This window comes from Podarcis bocagei (genome assembly GCF_964188305.1).
Source record: "Podarcis bocagei genome assembly, chromosome: 7".
Lineage (NCBI taxonomy): Eukaryota > Metazoa > Chordata > Lepidosauria > Squamata > Lacertidae > Podarcis > Podarcis bocagei.
The window spans coordinates 29263613-29277280 of NC_138132.1; the positions used below are offsets into that span (position 1 = coordinate 29263613).

A 13668-nucleotide genomic window follows, 5' to 3' on the forward strand; every position below is an offset into this window, starting at 1 on the left:
GGGACAGTCTGTCCCCGGACCTCTTCTGAAGGCTGGGGGGGGAACAAGGGCTTTTCTTCCCACCCCCAGCATTTTAAAAAACCCCGGGACAGCGGGGGACTTCTCCGCTGTCCGGGGCGATCTTAAAATGCTGGCGGGCGGCATTTTAAAATCGCCCCGGACAGCGGAGGACTTCTCCGCTGTCCGGGGCGATGTAAAAGCCCCTGGGAAGGCAGGCAGGGGGGACAAAGACTTTCGCCCCCTGCCCGCCTTCAGAAGGTGTTCCCACCCCACCCCCCGCCCGGCTTCGCAGCAGCGCTACGAAGCCCGGCAGCTGGGGCTGCTGTTCCCGCCCCCTCCCCCCTTCGGAACAGCGTTCCGAAGTGGGGCGGCTGGGGCAGCTGTTCCCGCCTCACCTCCCCACTTCGGAACATCGTTCCGAAGTGGGGCGGCTGGGGCAGCTGTTTCCGCCTCACCTCCCCACTTCGGAACATCGTTCCGAAGTGGGGCGGATGGGGCAGCTGTTCCCGCCCCACCTCCCCCCTTCGGAACATCGTTCCGAAGTGGGGCGGATGGGGCAGCTGTTCCCGCCCCACCTCCCCCCTTCGGAACATCGTTCCGAAGTGGGGCGGATGGGGCAGCTGTTCCCGCCCCACCTCCCCCCCTTCGGAACATCGTTCCGAAGTGGGGCGGATGGGGCAGCTGTTCCCGCCCCACCTCCCCCCTTCGGAACATCGTTCCGAAGGGGGGCGGATGGGGCAGCTGTTCCCGCCTCACCTCCCCCCTTCGGAACATCGTTCCGAAGGGGGGCGGATGGGGCAGCTGTTCCCGCCCCACCTCCCCCCCTTCGGAACATCGTTCCGAAGTGGGGCGGATGGGGCAGCTGTTCCCGCCCCACCTCCCCCCCTTCGGAACATCGTTCCGAAGTGGGGCGGATGGGGCAGCTGTTCCCGCCCCACCTCCCCCCTTCGGAACATCGTTCCGAAGTGGGGCGGATGGGGCAGCTGTTCCCGCCCCACCTCCCCCCTTCGGAACATCGTTCCGAAGTGGGGCGGATGGGGCAGCTGTTCCCGCCCCACTTCCCCTCTTCGGAACATCGTTCCGAAGTGGGGCGGCTGGGGCAGCTGTTCCCGCCCCACTTCCCCCCTTCGGAACATCGTTCCGAAGTGGGGCGGCTGGGGCAGCTGTTCCCGCCCCACCTCCCCCCTTCGGAACATCGTTCCGAAGTGGGGCGGCTGGGGCAGCTGTTCCCGCCCCACCTCCCCCCTTCGGAACATCGTTCCGAAGTGGGGCGGATGGGGCAGCTGTTCCCGCCCCACCTCCCCCCTTCGGAACATCGTTCCGAAGTGGGGCGGATGGGGCAGCTGTTCCCGCCCCACCTCCCCCCTTCGGAACATCGTTCCGAAGTGGGGCGGATGGGGCAGATGTTCCCGCCCCACCTCCCCCCTTCGGAACATCGTTCCGAAGTGGGGCGGCTGGGGCAGATGTTCCCGCCCCACCTCCCCCCTTCGGAACATCGTTCCGAAGTGGGGCGGCTGGGGCAGATGTTCCCGCCCCACCTCCCCCCTTCGGAACATCGTTCCGAAGTGGGGCGGCTGGGGCAGATGTTCCCGCCCCACCTCCCCCCTTCGGAACATCGTTCCGAAGTGGGGCGGCTGGGGCAGATGTTCCCGCCCCACCTCCCCGCTTCGGAACAGCGTTCCGAAGTGGGGCGGCTGGGGCAGATGTTCCCGCCCCACCTCCCCGCTTCGGAACAGCGTTCCGAAGTGGGGCGGCTGGGGCAGATGTTCCCGCCCCCCCGCTTCGGAACAGCGTTTTAAAATGCTGGGGGTCGGCAGCGAACGCTCCCGCCCACCAGCATTTTAAAATCTCCCCGGGACAGAGACTTCTCTGCTGTCCCTTGGAGATTTTAAAATGCTGGGGGTCGGCAGCGAACGCTTTGCTCCCGCCCGCCAGCATTTTAAGATCGCCCGGGGCAGGCGGGGGGAGGCAGGCGGGGGGGGCAAAGACTTTTGCCCCCCGCCGGCCTTCAGAAGAGGTCCTCTTCTGAAGGCCGGCTGTGGGCGAAAGTCTTTGCTCCCGACCGCCAGCATTTCCCTATGGGCTTTCGTCTTGCGATGCAAGCCCATAGGGAAATTCGTCTTGCGAAGCGCCTCCAAAACAGAAAACCCTTTCGTCTTGCGGGTTTTCCGTCTTGCGAGGCATTCGTCTTGCGGGGTACCACTGTACTTCTGAATATCTATTTGGGAAACACCAAATGTGCATTGCTAGACTGTCATCTTGTTTTATTATCCCATTTTTGTAACTTTATTCTATTTTTCATTTCCTTCATAGCTGAATTTGTGGCAGAGGTGATCAAAGCAGACTTAGGAAAGACTAAGGTGCACCCGGCTCCCTCCTCCACCACCACCTCCCACAGGCTTAGCATCCCCCTGCTTTATTTTTTACATGGTGGGCCTATGTTAAATATACAATAAGTACTGCCTGCAATATGTTACAGTGCTGCTTTGAATTGTTTTTATTTGATTAATGGAAGCCACACTGGGCTCCTTTCTGGAACAGTGTGTTATAAATTTGAAGTTAATAATAATAATAATAATAATAATAATAATAGTAGTAGTAGTAAATACAACCTTTCTAGAAAGCCCTTCAAGACTTAATCCTAATTAGCAGATCAACCTGCTAACTGACCTTTTAACAATTGGCAACTGCCACCTCTTTCCCATCTGCATCCTGACAGCAGTGGAGGGGAGGGAAAAAAATTGAGAAGTCAAACATCCCCCAGAGTTACTTGCTAGGATGAATTAGCAATTCTTAGCCCCAAGAAGCTCCCATTAAGAATCCTTATGATAAAAATCAGCCAAAAGTCATTAAAGTGAAACAACAGAAACAACACCGCTAACATGAAACATTAACATATTCATGTTCTGAGTTTGGGATAGGTGCTAAATTTAGTTCTGACTGCAGAAAATGCAAAAGCAAAACAAGCTCCAAATGATATAATAAAGGTGCTCAGAAAACAATGGCACATGGACTGCTAGAAGTAAACGCCAGTATAAAACAAATGAAGTTACCGAGGGGAAGAATCTTTCTGCCACTTTCGTGGAGATGGAGAAGGGCTACGGGAATGCGAGTGTCGCCGGCGTCTACCCACTTCACCATTCTTTACGTTTGACTTTTTTGGCCGTTCTTCTTCAGATGATGACGATGAACCAGAATCTGTAAGAAAATGAAAGACTCTTGTTTCTAAAATGCAACACAATAATGACTTTAGAATTAATGATATTATTTTTAAATGACTCTATATAAAGCAGCTAAATTCCGCTAATTTTTCTTTCACAACTTTTTCAATAACAAGTTTAAAAGGAAATCAAACTCTGTGAATAAACCCCTTAAGAATAAAAAAATCAAAATGCAGCAAACTTCTGTAGAATAATTATTAGCAGCTTTACAAATCAATTTGTGCAATTATATATCTGTGGCTGATTAAAGAGTTTGAAAAAAACAATCTTATGGATTCTGTTTTCAAACATCCTCTCCGCATGGATTCCCAACTCCACTCACATGGCTGTCCTTCTAAAATTGGCATGTTAAGAGATATTAGGAACCAGAAGTAATCTAAGCTATAAGTATTATATGCTAGCAGGCTTCTCTAAGTTCCCATTCAGTTCACACATAAAGCCTACTTTTATAAGCAACCAGGTGCTATTAGCTCCCAAGGGCAGTGAGCCAACAGTTTTTAAGGATGTGAAAGGAAAAGATTAAATTATTTCAATATAATTTCAATATAGGGCCATACCCATGAGCAATGCAAGCAGAGAGGGAAACACTGTCATCTGATTAAGATGTAACAATCTCATTCTAACCAACCATGGCTTATTGGTTCTAAAATGAGCACTGAAGCAATGCACTCCCTTTGTGCTTCAAATGAAAGCCTTCAGCTGAACTGGGAAACCCAGTTATATGCTGTGTGAGAGGAGGTAGGGGGGAGCATATGTCCACAGCGCTCAAACTAATAAATCAGTGTATTACTATGATATTGCTGCATCTGCCTATAGCTGATACATTAGACCAAAATACACTTTTCAAATGCCTACTGAAAGATCTCCAAGGAAACAAAAAAATGCCCTACTAATACTCAACACATCACAGAAGGGGATAAGGCACTCTCTTGAGCCATTAAAGGCAAACATCAAATACCTTACACCAGCTCCAACAAACCACCTACAACTCTCTAGGAAAGTGCACCTCGTATTTTTTAAGAACCAATGATTTAAGAAATAATAAGCCTGAGGTACAGGAGTGGGGGCACCTGTGGCCCTCCAGAGGTTGCTGGAAATTTGAGTGCCTGTGGGAAAATGGTTTGCATTGTAATACCGTATTTACTCGAATCTAATGCTCACCTTTTCTGGCCAAATTACATTGCAAAAATTAAGGTGCACATTAGATTCAATGGCACATTTACAAGCAAATACTTTTGTTGGTTTCAATGTTCTGAAGATTGAGGTGTGAGTAAATGTGGTATCTGGAGGGCCACAGGTACACTACCGCTGCAGTCCTACATCTGTGAATTTTGTGTACTCAGCTATCTTCCCCACAGATGCCACTCTCTGTTCTAGCATGGGCCTTTTCTCAGCAATAGAAAATTGCACCTCACCCCTACCCCTAAAAACTGCAATGTTCTACAGAGCAAAAGTTTATAGGGTTAAAATCCAGCCTCTTAAATAGAGTCTATGATGGCTACCACTAATTTCAAATTGCATGAGCTGGTAACAAATATTAAAGGGCTGGGGGATGGTCAGCCTGCAGGCTGAATTTGGCTGGCTAGCCTCTCTTTTGAGGAAGCCATGGCCAACCACACAGCACCTGACATTATATATGACATCAGGTGTGCAGCAGGTAAGGGTGGGGCTTCAAAGGGTCAATTAGGATTTCAAAGTGAGCTTCCAGTTTTTCCTTTCCATCAGCAGTTGGGAGGGTGGTAGTGTGCCTTGCTCAGAGGGGAAAGCAGTTTCCCTCCCAGCACTACTCTTTGAAGCTCCAGACACCAGAGGCTCAGAGCAGTTTGGGGCTGTCGGAAAGCCCTTCTCCAGCTGTTTGGAATCTTTGAAGTACTGACAATTGGGGCTTTAAAGCACAGCACCACCTGTTGTTACTATGGCATCAGGTGATTGACAGGTAGGCAGCCCCACCTATCAAACTGGGCATGCCACAAGTGGGGAGATAAAGTTCTGGCCCACTGGTCAGAAAAGGTTCCCCACCCCTGAAATACTGGATAGAACCAGAACAGTCCACATAAAGAAATCCAAGTGACTTAGCCAAATTATAGGTTTGCAATAGAAGCCATTTATAACAACTCATATTAGGACATTATTTTTTTTTGTACACTTACTTGGGAAGAGGCCCCAATAAACAAGAGGGAGCTTATTTCCAAGTATACATTACAAGGATTCAGTCTGCAAAACTATAAAATACCGTACCAGATGAAGACTGCTGGTTCTGCCTTCTATACTGCCGTCTTTGTTGCACAGAATCTGCAGCTGCCATTTTACCACCTTTGTCTTCTTCTGAAAAGTGTGCAAATTAAAAGAAAAACACATTGAAATATTATATTTACAAGTGTGTTTCATAGGAAGTGTTTTTATACTATGTCAGACCATTGGTCCATCAGAACTGTCTACACTGACCGGCAGTGGCTCTCCAGTATCTCCCTACCTAGGGATGCCAGCAACTGAACCTGGGACTTTTCTCATGCAAGGCAGGTGCTCTACCACAGAGCTATAGCTCTCCCTGTTAACAGTAACAATATGGAATACATTTCATATTCACAGAGCTCAATCTCAGGGCTCTTTCTTAAGACATGGTTCTTTTATAGTGCTTTGGATGTCAAGAGAGTCTAGAGATGATTATGTTTGAACTGCTGTTGCTTTTTCACTCTTTTGGTTATTTTTGCTACATTTTATAGTGTTCTTAAATGGTTAGCCTTTTTTTAATGAAGCATCTTCACATAAAACGGTACACACAGGCACCTAATGCACCAAAGTCACACAAACCACTCCCAATATCACAGAATCTCAAAATAACTCCGTATTAAAAATGTAAAGACATAAATTGAGGAACTCACCCGATTCTGACAATTCTACTTTTCTAGGTTTCGGTGCTGGTGAGGGAGATTCCCTTTTTTCAATACTTTTACGTTTGGGTGCTGAAAAGAACAAATAATCAGAATTCTGAGGAAGAGCCAGGAAAATATTGGGTATATATAGAGTAACTTATACAGTAGTGTTAATTGCCCTAGGAGCCTTCACAAAGCATATATGATTCACGCCCCCCCCCAAACACCATTCTGGTGCAGATCCAGATTCAACTCTAGGAAAGTCACTATCTTTCAGCCTAAACTACCGTATAGGAGTTGCTGGAAGGATGAAATGAGATAAAACTGCGAACAGTCCCAAGCCCCTAGGACAGGGCAGGTAAGACACTTAAATTTAAAAACAAGCCCCAAAACTTGTCAGATAAATCTTCGTTAGTGCTCCCTGTAAACAGAATCAGAGAGAGGGAGAGTGTATAAAATGCTCCAACCACATCCACTGTGCTGTAATTTGAAATCAGAACTTACATCTGAGGCCACCACCATTATAGACTAATCTACAATGATTGTATTTTTAAAAATCTTCTAATGGTGGCATTTTTAAACATAAGTTTGGCATAGTACAAGCAAATGAACTGCTACTTAGCCTTTGAAACAGTTACTAAACACTGCCAGCCTGCCACCAACGCTTCCACTGAACTCAATTCTCCAAAAGAAGCAACTGAGGTTGATCCCTGTGCTCAACCCACTCATGTAGGTAGCTGCCCAAGCAAAGGACATATTCCACAGAAGTGGTTTTCCCCCTTATATCTAGGAGCACCGAAGTGATGTCATGTGAAATAATGCTATTGGCTGCTACTGGTGTGCATGTCAAGTAGTCCTTACAGCAACAAAACCTAAATGTACTTGTCTAGCATGGTATCTACTCCAGCTCTCTTTTGAGCTACATGTGTGGCAATTGTATTGTGCTTAACGTACAGGTGTACCTGGCCAGCAATACATGAAGTTACTCCCTGCCTTTTCTGGCCGTCTAGCCTAGGGGACTGGTTTTGGGCTGGAGAAAACACAGATGCCCCCCTAACATTTTAGTATTTATTATCTCTCTCTCTCTCTCCACAACCTTTCCACTTTAGACAGGCAGGCGTCTAAGACACTCCACTCATTAGCTACTAAAGAGCTATACAAAGTCCCATACACACAATTAGAGCGGCTTGTAAAAAAAATAAATTTACTTCTCTGTACCTGAGGTTCTACTGGGAGAAACTGAGCCTCGGCCTTTTCTTGCACGGTTCGATTGCTGAGGTGTTGGAGATCGGCGGGGCTTTGGGGGTGGGGTTAGGGGTGGGGAGGGGCGGTGCCTTCGCCTAGGAGGACTTGCTGAAGGTGACAGTCTACGTGTCTTACGAGGAGGGCTGGAGACAACTCTCTTAGGTGGTTTCTTTGGTGGAGATCGGGAACGTGAAGAGGAGGAGGAGGAACTACTTCCTGACAAAGATGCTGACGATCGTCTCCTCCTGTAAAATTCAAGTTGACATCAAGTATTCTCTGACTAATCATAAGACACTGTAACCAATCTGCATTGTCCTGGTTTCTCAAAGCTCTTACTAGCTTCTACTACAATATTTCCACAAACAGTTGAATAGCACTTTCAATTTAACACATCCAGCAGACCTAACTTAGTAGTTAGTGATGGAAAAGGTTTCAAATGGTTTAGGAGTTGGGTGGTCTAGAAGTATTCTATTTAAAGGACTGAATTTAATGGACTCTTTCATTTAAGAAACTTGTCTCAAAAAAGCCCAATGCAAGGGAATTAAAAATTGTTCTTTCATGTTTGGAAAAGCCATCAGTATTGAGAGTTAAATCAGTCAGGTTTCTTTCAGATTACACTTTAAAGAAGGGCCTCTAGAATTCTGCGGCACAATTTGTGGTCAGTTCTGTTGCTATCATGTACCTGCTGACTCCACCTTTGGCTGCAGAATTCCTGAGAACCTGAAAAAAAAGAAACCCTACCCTGAGCAATTTAGTCTTTGGAAGTGATATCACAAAGCTAAACAACTATGCTTGTGTTAAATTTTCAAAAGTTTTTCTAAAGTCCAAGTGCTCAGTATCCAGTCACAAAATTTGCAAAGCAATATTCAAATGTCAGTTTGTCTGTGCACATAACTTTTTGCAACATAATGGCATCCTATGAAAAGAATAGCAATGAAGTGAGTGTATGTTAATTCTTTAGGAGCAATGCTTTCAAACGGTATTCTGTAGGAAACAGGGGCTCTTCCAAAAAGGCATTTGGGATGCTACTACACAACTTCCCTGGAATGTACATTGTCAGGTGTACCTGCTATTCATGCAGTGGTGACAGGGTCCAACAGGTCTGGTCAGTGCCCAACATAAATTATGTGCCCTAAAACATGTCCCAGAATCCTCTGCAAATGCACAGAATTCCATGAAAGAAAAACGGTGGACAAGTTACTGTGAAACAAGCTCCCCCATGTTTTAGGATGTTTAAGTACAGTCTGTGGAAAGCAAAGGCTTCTTAGGAGGGTCAACCTTATCAAGAAATGGTATAAAAGTAAATATATCTGTCCTATTTGAATCCTAAAACATTTTACTTTTGCAACTGACAACCCCTACACTGACTCTTTGAAAGTAGTCTCAAAAATAGTTCAGAAACAAATACACTTTCTAAGAGACCCCGGCCTGGTAGAACACTCTCTCACAAGAGACCAGGGCGCTGTGGGATTTGACATCTTTCCGCAGGGCCTGCAAGACGGAGCTGTTCTGCCAGACCTTTAGTCAGGGTTCAGTCTGATTCTTCTTTCTGTATAAGAACAAGCATTAAAGAGGCCTCCTAGCCCGCTCACAGGTCCTTTATATGACCAGTGGTAACAGTTGGCCCGGGAGAATATTAACCACTCTCAATTTTATCCGTGGACGGCCATCTGTCCAGATTTTAATTTGCTCTGAACTAATTTTAAGATGTATTTTAATTAATTGGTTGCCTGTTTTTATGTTCTTTGTGCACTGTGTTAGTTTGGTGATGTTAGCTGCCCTGAGTCCGGCTCCTGCCAGGGTTCAAATAAAAAATTATTATTATTATTATTATTATTATTATTATTATTATTATTATTATTATTATTATTACCACCATCATCATCATCGTGTCAACCTATGCTGAGCACTGGATATATTATTTAAAAAGACAAGCCATGGAGAATTGTAGAAATGACAGCATTCAGTTTCCCTTGATGCAACTTTCATGGTATTTTATTTTATTTATTTATCTCTTCCTACTGAGGAAGTCAGGATGTAGACAAAACAGTCTCTTATTTTTATTTAAGTCTCTTATTTCTCTGTATATCTTTCGTCCTGAACACCAAGAGGAAAGTATTTCATGACCAGTTTCAGACCAAATAGGAGACTGTTTCTGACTCTCATCTCCTTAGATTGAAGGGGGGGGGAATGAACTGAAGCTACTAAAATATTAGTACTGCTACATCCCTTAAATACAGGTGACTCTTGCTTCTAAATTAGAGACTCTTACCGTCTCACAGGAGATCTACTCCTTCTGTGTCTGGGTGGAGGTGGAATGCGTCTTGGCGGGGTTCTTCTCCGAGGAGATGGGCGTCGTCTTGGGCTAGGCCGCCTTCTTGGTGAGTAAGACCTATCAATTCATGAAAATTCAGATACTAAATTTCTTGATTTACAAGGCCAAAGCTTTGCCAACTCTCCAACTGAAGGGAGTTCCTTATCAGTGGAGCCACACTCACTTAGTATATTGCTGCTATAAAACTTGGAGCAGGACTGACCTTCTGTTTTGTCTCAGTGTAACAGGAAGATTGCAAACACCTGTGTAATTACCTGGCCACACACTGCCATTTAACCCTCTGGAAGCAGCACCCCTGCTGCTTTGTTGCTGCAGGAAAGCTGACAACAGATACCTGAATGCTCAATGGTGAGAAAGGGTCCTTCCTCAAAGCTAAGCATTCTACTGAGATGGTCATGGAGAATGCCTGTGCACTGCAGTACTGATGCAACAATATATAACAGTTTATTATTCCTAAGGTTAAAGTAGTATTTGGTGCAGTAAAGGAGCAGGAGCTCTTCACATCTATGTCAGTCAAAATGTCTTTCTCTGGAAGCACCCATCATGCCCTGGAAAGTCTCAGTACACAGGCCACAGAAGACCAATCGAGAGCTGAAGGAGACCAGTGTGTGTAAGCAGCAAAGCAATTGCTCTCTATGTCCTGTACTAGCCCTGCATGGATAACTATTAAGTCCTAATTCATATTTACAAGAGTGGGGGCTGTTTTGACATGGTGTGATCACAGGCTGTTCCCATGACCACACACATGAAGAAACAACATGGAATGTTCCAAACTGTAAGAAATGATAAGAGGACAATGAGGAGGAGGAATGCTTTACCATTTTTTCATCCGAACTGGATGAGGTAGATGTGACTTAAAAAGAACACATATGCTGCCCAGCAGGGCAAAAACACCTTCCAACCCTCTAACCTGGATCGTGATCTATGACGCCTTCTTGGTCTTGAATGAGATGCAGACCGTGAGCGAGATTTTGACCTTGACTTGGATCGAGAAGGAGTCCTTTGACGATTCTTTTCCTTTTCCTTCTCCCTTTCCTTCTTTGAAATTCTTTCTGGAGATGGCTCCTTGGTATCTGGCACAGGCTCAATTTTGGGGACTTTCAAAATATCACTGTTGAAATACATTTTGAAGATTAAACCAGAGATTACAATTGGAGGGGGGGGGGACTTTAGATAATTTAAGGGTGCAATCTGCAACACTTAACAGACACATGGCAGGTAATTCTAGAAGACACCCTTTCTGTTAGCTAAGAATTCTGAACCAAAACAGTATGTCCAGTGCTCTATGAAGAAGAGATTTGTTTAAGGCACTTGCACGCCAAAAGCATCAACTCCCGATTGGTAGATTATGCCTCAGACAAAGCTCCTGGCACCTTCCATTCCCATGTTCAATCTTACATTTTCACATTTCTGCAGTATTGTTAGGTTATGTTCAACATGTATTCAAAAAGTAATGAAAGCAAGCCAGAATGATGAACAAATAACTAAATAAAATTGGTGTAGAATTACAGCTTTCTGAATTATATTCACTACTCCGCATGACATCGAATATCACGTTTCAGAGTAATATGAGAACAAAACTAGAAAGGAAAACTTCTCAACAAGTAGATATACCTAGTAGATGTGGCCTCCTGGATCAATGTTTCTTTTATTTTGATTGAAGGTTCTGGCTCAGGAGTCTCTTCTTTCTTTTCTGGTGCAGGAGTAACACTACGACTCTTTGTTTTATGGTGTGGGGATCGGGAATGGCTGTGTTTTCTCTCTTTCCTGATAGGGGATGAGCGTCTTCTAGGGGAAGGAGACCTTGATTTGCGCCTAGGACAAAGTCAATTTATATTCAAGTTTCTTGTGGAATTTGAAAAATATATTAATATCCAATCCAACTATCCTTCTCACTCTTGCTACCTGCTTATAATTTAACTTTGCACACATTATAGCTCTAGCAAAAAGATCCTGAAGATCTCAGCTTAATATTGGGAGTTTGCATAGATGATACATGGGCCATGGACACAAATGTAGGTTCAAATGTACACCTTGTAGCACTGTTAACTGGGAAAAATAAAATGCTTTTGCCAGAGCATTTAGACTTCAAATACTAAAAGATTCCCAAGCAAATTTAACAAATAGAGCTGCTCTACCAAGCAAATTTAACAAATAGAGCTGCTTCATTTGGAAAATAACAACACACACACATTTAAGTAATACCTTCTAGGACTTCGGGATCTGTCCCTCTTTTCTCTATTTTCTTTATCTTCCTTGTCTCTCTTATCCTTGTCTTCATCTTGTTTCTTCATGGAAGCCAATTTTTCCTGTTCAATCTGAAATAAACATTAATGTGCCCTTAATTCAGAAGCATGGGCTGAGAAGAAAATGTTGAATCCACTGAAAGAATAAACACCATACACATCGATATAGAGTGTTCTTTATATAGTGTGTTCTGAATGCTTCAAATGCATTATCTTGTCTTTACAACCACCCAATAAGGTAACCAAATATTTTCCTCAAAATGCAGAAGCAAAGTGGCTTGTCTAAAGTCATCTGGTGAGGTCAAAGCAAAAACAAACAAACAAACAAAAAACTGGTCTGGAGACTCGTGAATTCATTGTTCTATGAATAAGCCGCTATGCTACTTTAGCTCAGGTACATTTACATCAAGAATAACACAGAGCTGAACAAATGCATTCAAACCAGGAGGCTCAAAGAGGAAAACCACTAAGACAAATTACACAATGACATGAACATTAGCAGAGAGTGAAGTGTCTCTGCCACTCAGTAGATTACTGGAAGCCATAGTTAAAACTAGCTGGTTAGGCATGGTAAGTGGATAGGTGCTAACTTTGAAACCCCACGTCAACCATAAAATCTCATAATGCTAAACTGAATTAGTACCGTATTTTTCGTCCCATAGGACGCTCTGTCCCATAGGACACACCTAGTTTTTTCGGGGGGGGGGGAGGAAAAAATTTTTTCCTTTATTTCCCCCCCAAAAGCAGGTCGGGGAAACCGAACCAGGTCGAGGAACAGCGGGATGGCGGCGCTGCGCCTCCCTGCTGTCCCCCAAGCTTGTGGGGCTGGCCCATGTCTGCCCGGCGCGAGGGGCGCTCTGCTTCAGGACACCCCGCCCGCCGGGCAGCAGGCTGCTATCCGCAGCGTGGGGAGCCCTGCGGGGAACTCCTGCAAGGTTCCCCACGCTGCGGATGTCTGCCGGGCGCGGGGGGCGCTCTGCTTCAGGGCGCCCCTCGCGCTGGGCAGCAGGCTGCTATCCGCAGCGTGGGGAGCCTTGCGGAGAAATCCTGCAAGGCTCCCCACGCTGCGGATGTCTGCCGGGTGCGGGGGCGCTCTGCTTCAGGGCGCCCCTCGCGCTGGGCGGCAGGCTGCTATCCGCAGCCTAGACATCCCTGCGGGACCTCCCGCAGGGCTGCCTAGGCTGCGGATGTGTTCCTGAAGCCTGGAGAGCGAGAGGGGTTGGTGCGCACCGACCCCTCTAGCTCTCCAAGCTTCAGCAAAAGCCTGCATTCGCCCCATAGGACGCACCCAGATTTCCCATTCATTTTTGGAGGGGAAAAAGTGCGTCCTATAGGGCGAAAAATATGGTATATCAAATATTAAAATCATTTGTATAAGACCAACTTCTGGTGTACTTTATTTCTAGAGTCACCTGATAATTAATATGCTGCTACTATGATGTAAAACATTTAAAGCACTAACAGGATAGAATAGACTGCACACACTTTGTTCTGCGTTTGGGGAAAACAGCTGACAATGGTAGGACAGTGGAAGGACAAATTATTTACAATCAAGATCAGACACTGTAAAACGCTGATTTATTATTCCAAACACTTGGGGTAGCAGAACTTGAGCTTTTAATGCCTTCAGAAAACTGAAGATAGATATAATGTGATGAGCCATGCCACACTATGAACCTGAGAAGGGTGTTTGCCATTGTTGCTCTTTCTAAATAGTTAAATACCATGCAATTCTGGGAGCTAAAAAA

General features: G+C 45.5%; 1 protein-coding gene across 8 annotated transcripts in view; it reads right to left on the minus strand.

Moving 5' to 3' along the window:
• The window catches only part of SRRM1 (serine and arginine repetitive matrix 1), a 29142-nt gene that overhangs the window by 6301 nt on the left and 9173 nt on the right, over positions 1-13668 (minus strand). For 6 of the 8 annotated variants that reach the window (XM_081202802.1, XM_081202799.1, XM_081202806.1 and 3 more), the window contains 9 exons: positions 11880-11992; positions 11289-11489; positions 10585-10785; positions 9612-9731; positions 7313-7584; positions 6104-6184; positions 5460-5546; positions 3054-3198; positions 2671-2712 (listed from right to left, as the gene is read on the minus strand). In XM_081202802.1, the coding sequence (XP_081058928.1) occupies positions 2671-2712; positions 3054-3198; positions 5460-5546; positions 6104-6184; positions 7313-7584; positions 9612-9731; positions 10585-10785; positions 11289-11489; positions 11880-11992 (1262 nt within the window). The remainder of the gene's footprint in view (positions 1-2670; positions 2713-3053; positions 3199-5459; positions 5547-6103; positions 6185-7312; positions 7585-9611; positions 9732-10584; positions 10786-11288; positions 11490-11879; positions 11993-13668) is intronic. The other 2 variants (XM_081202801.1, XM_081202800.1) reach the window with 2 other exon arrangements.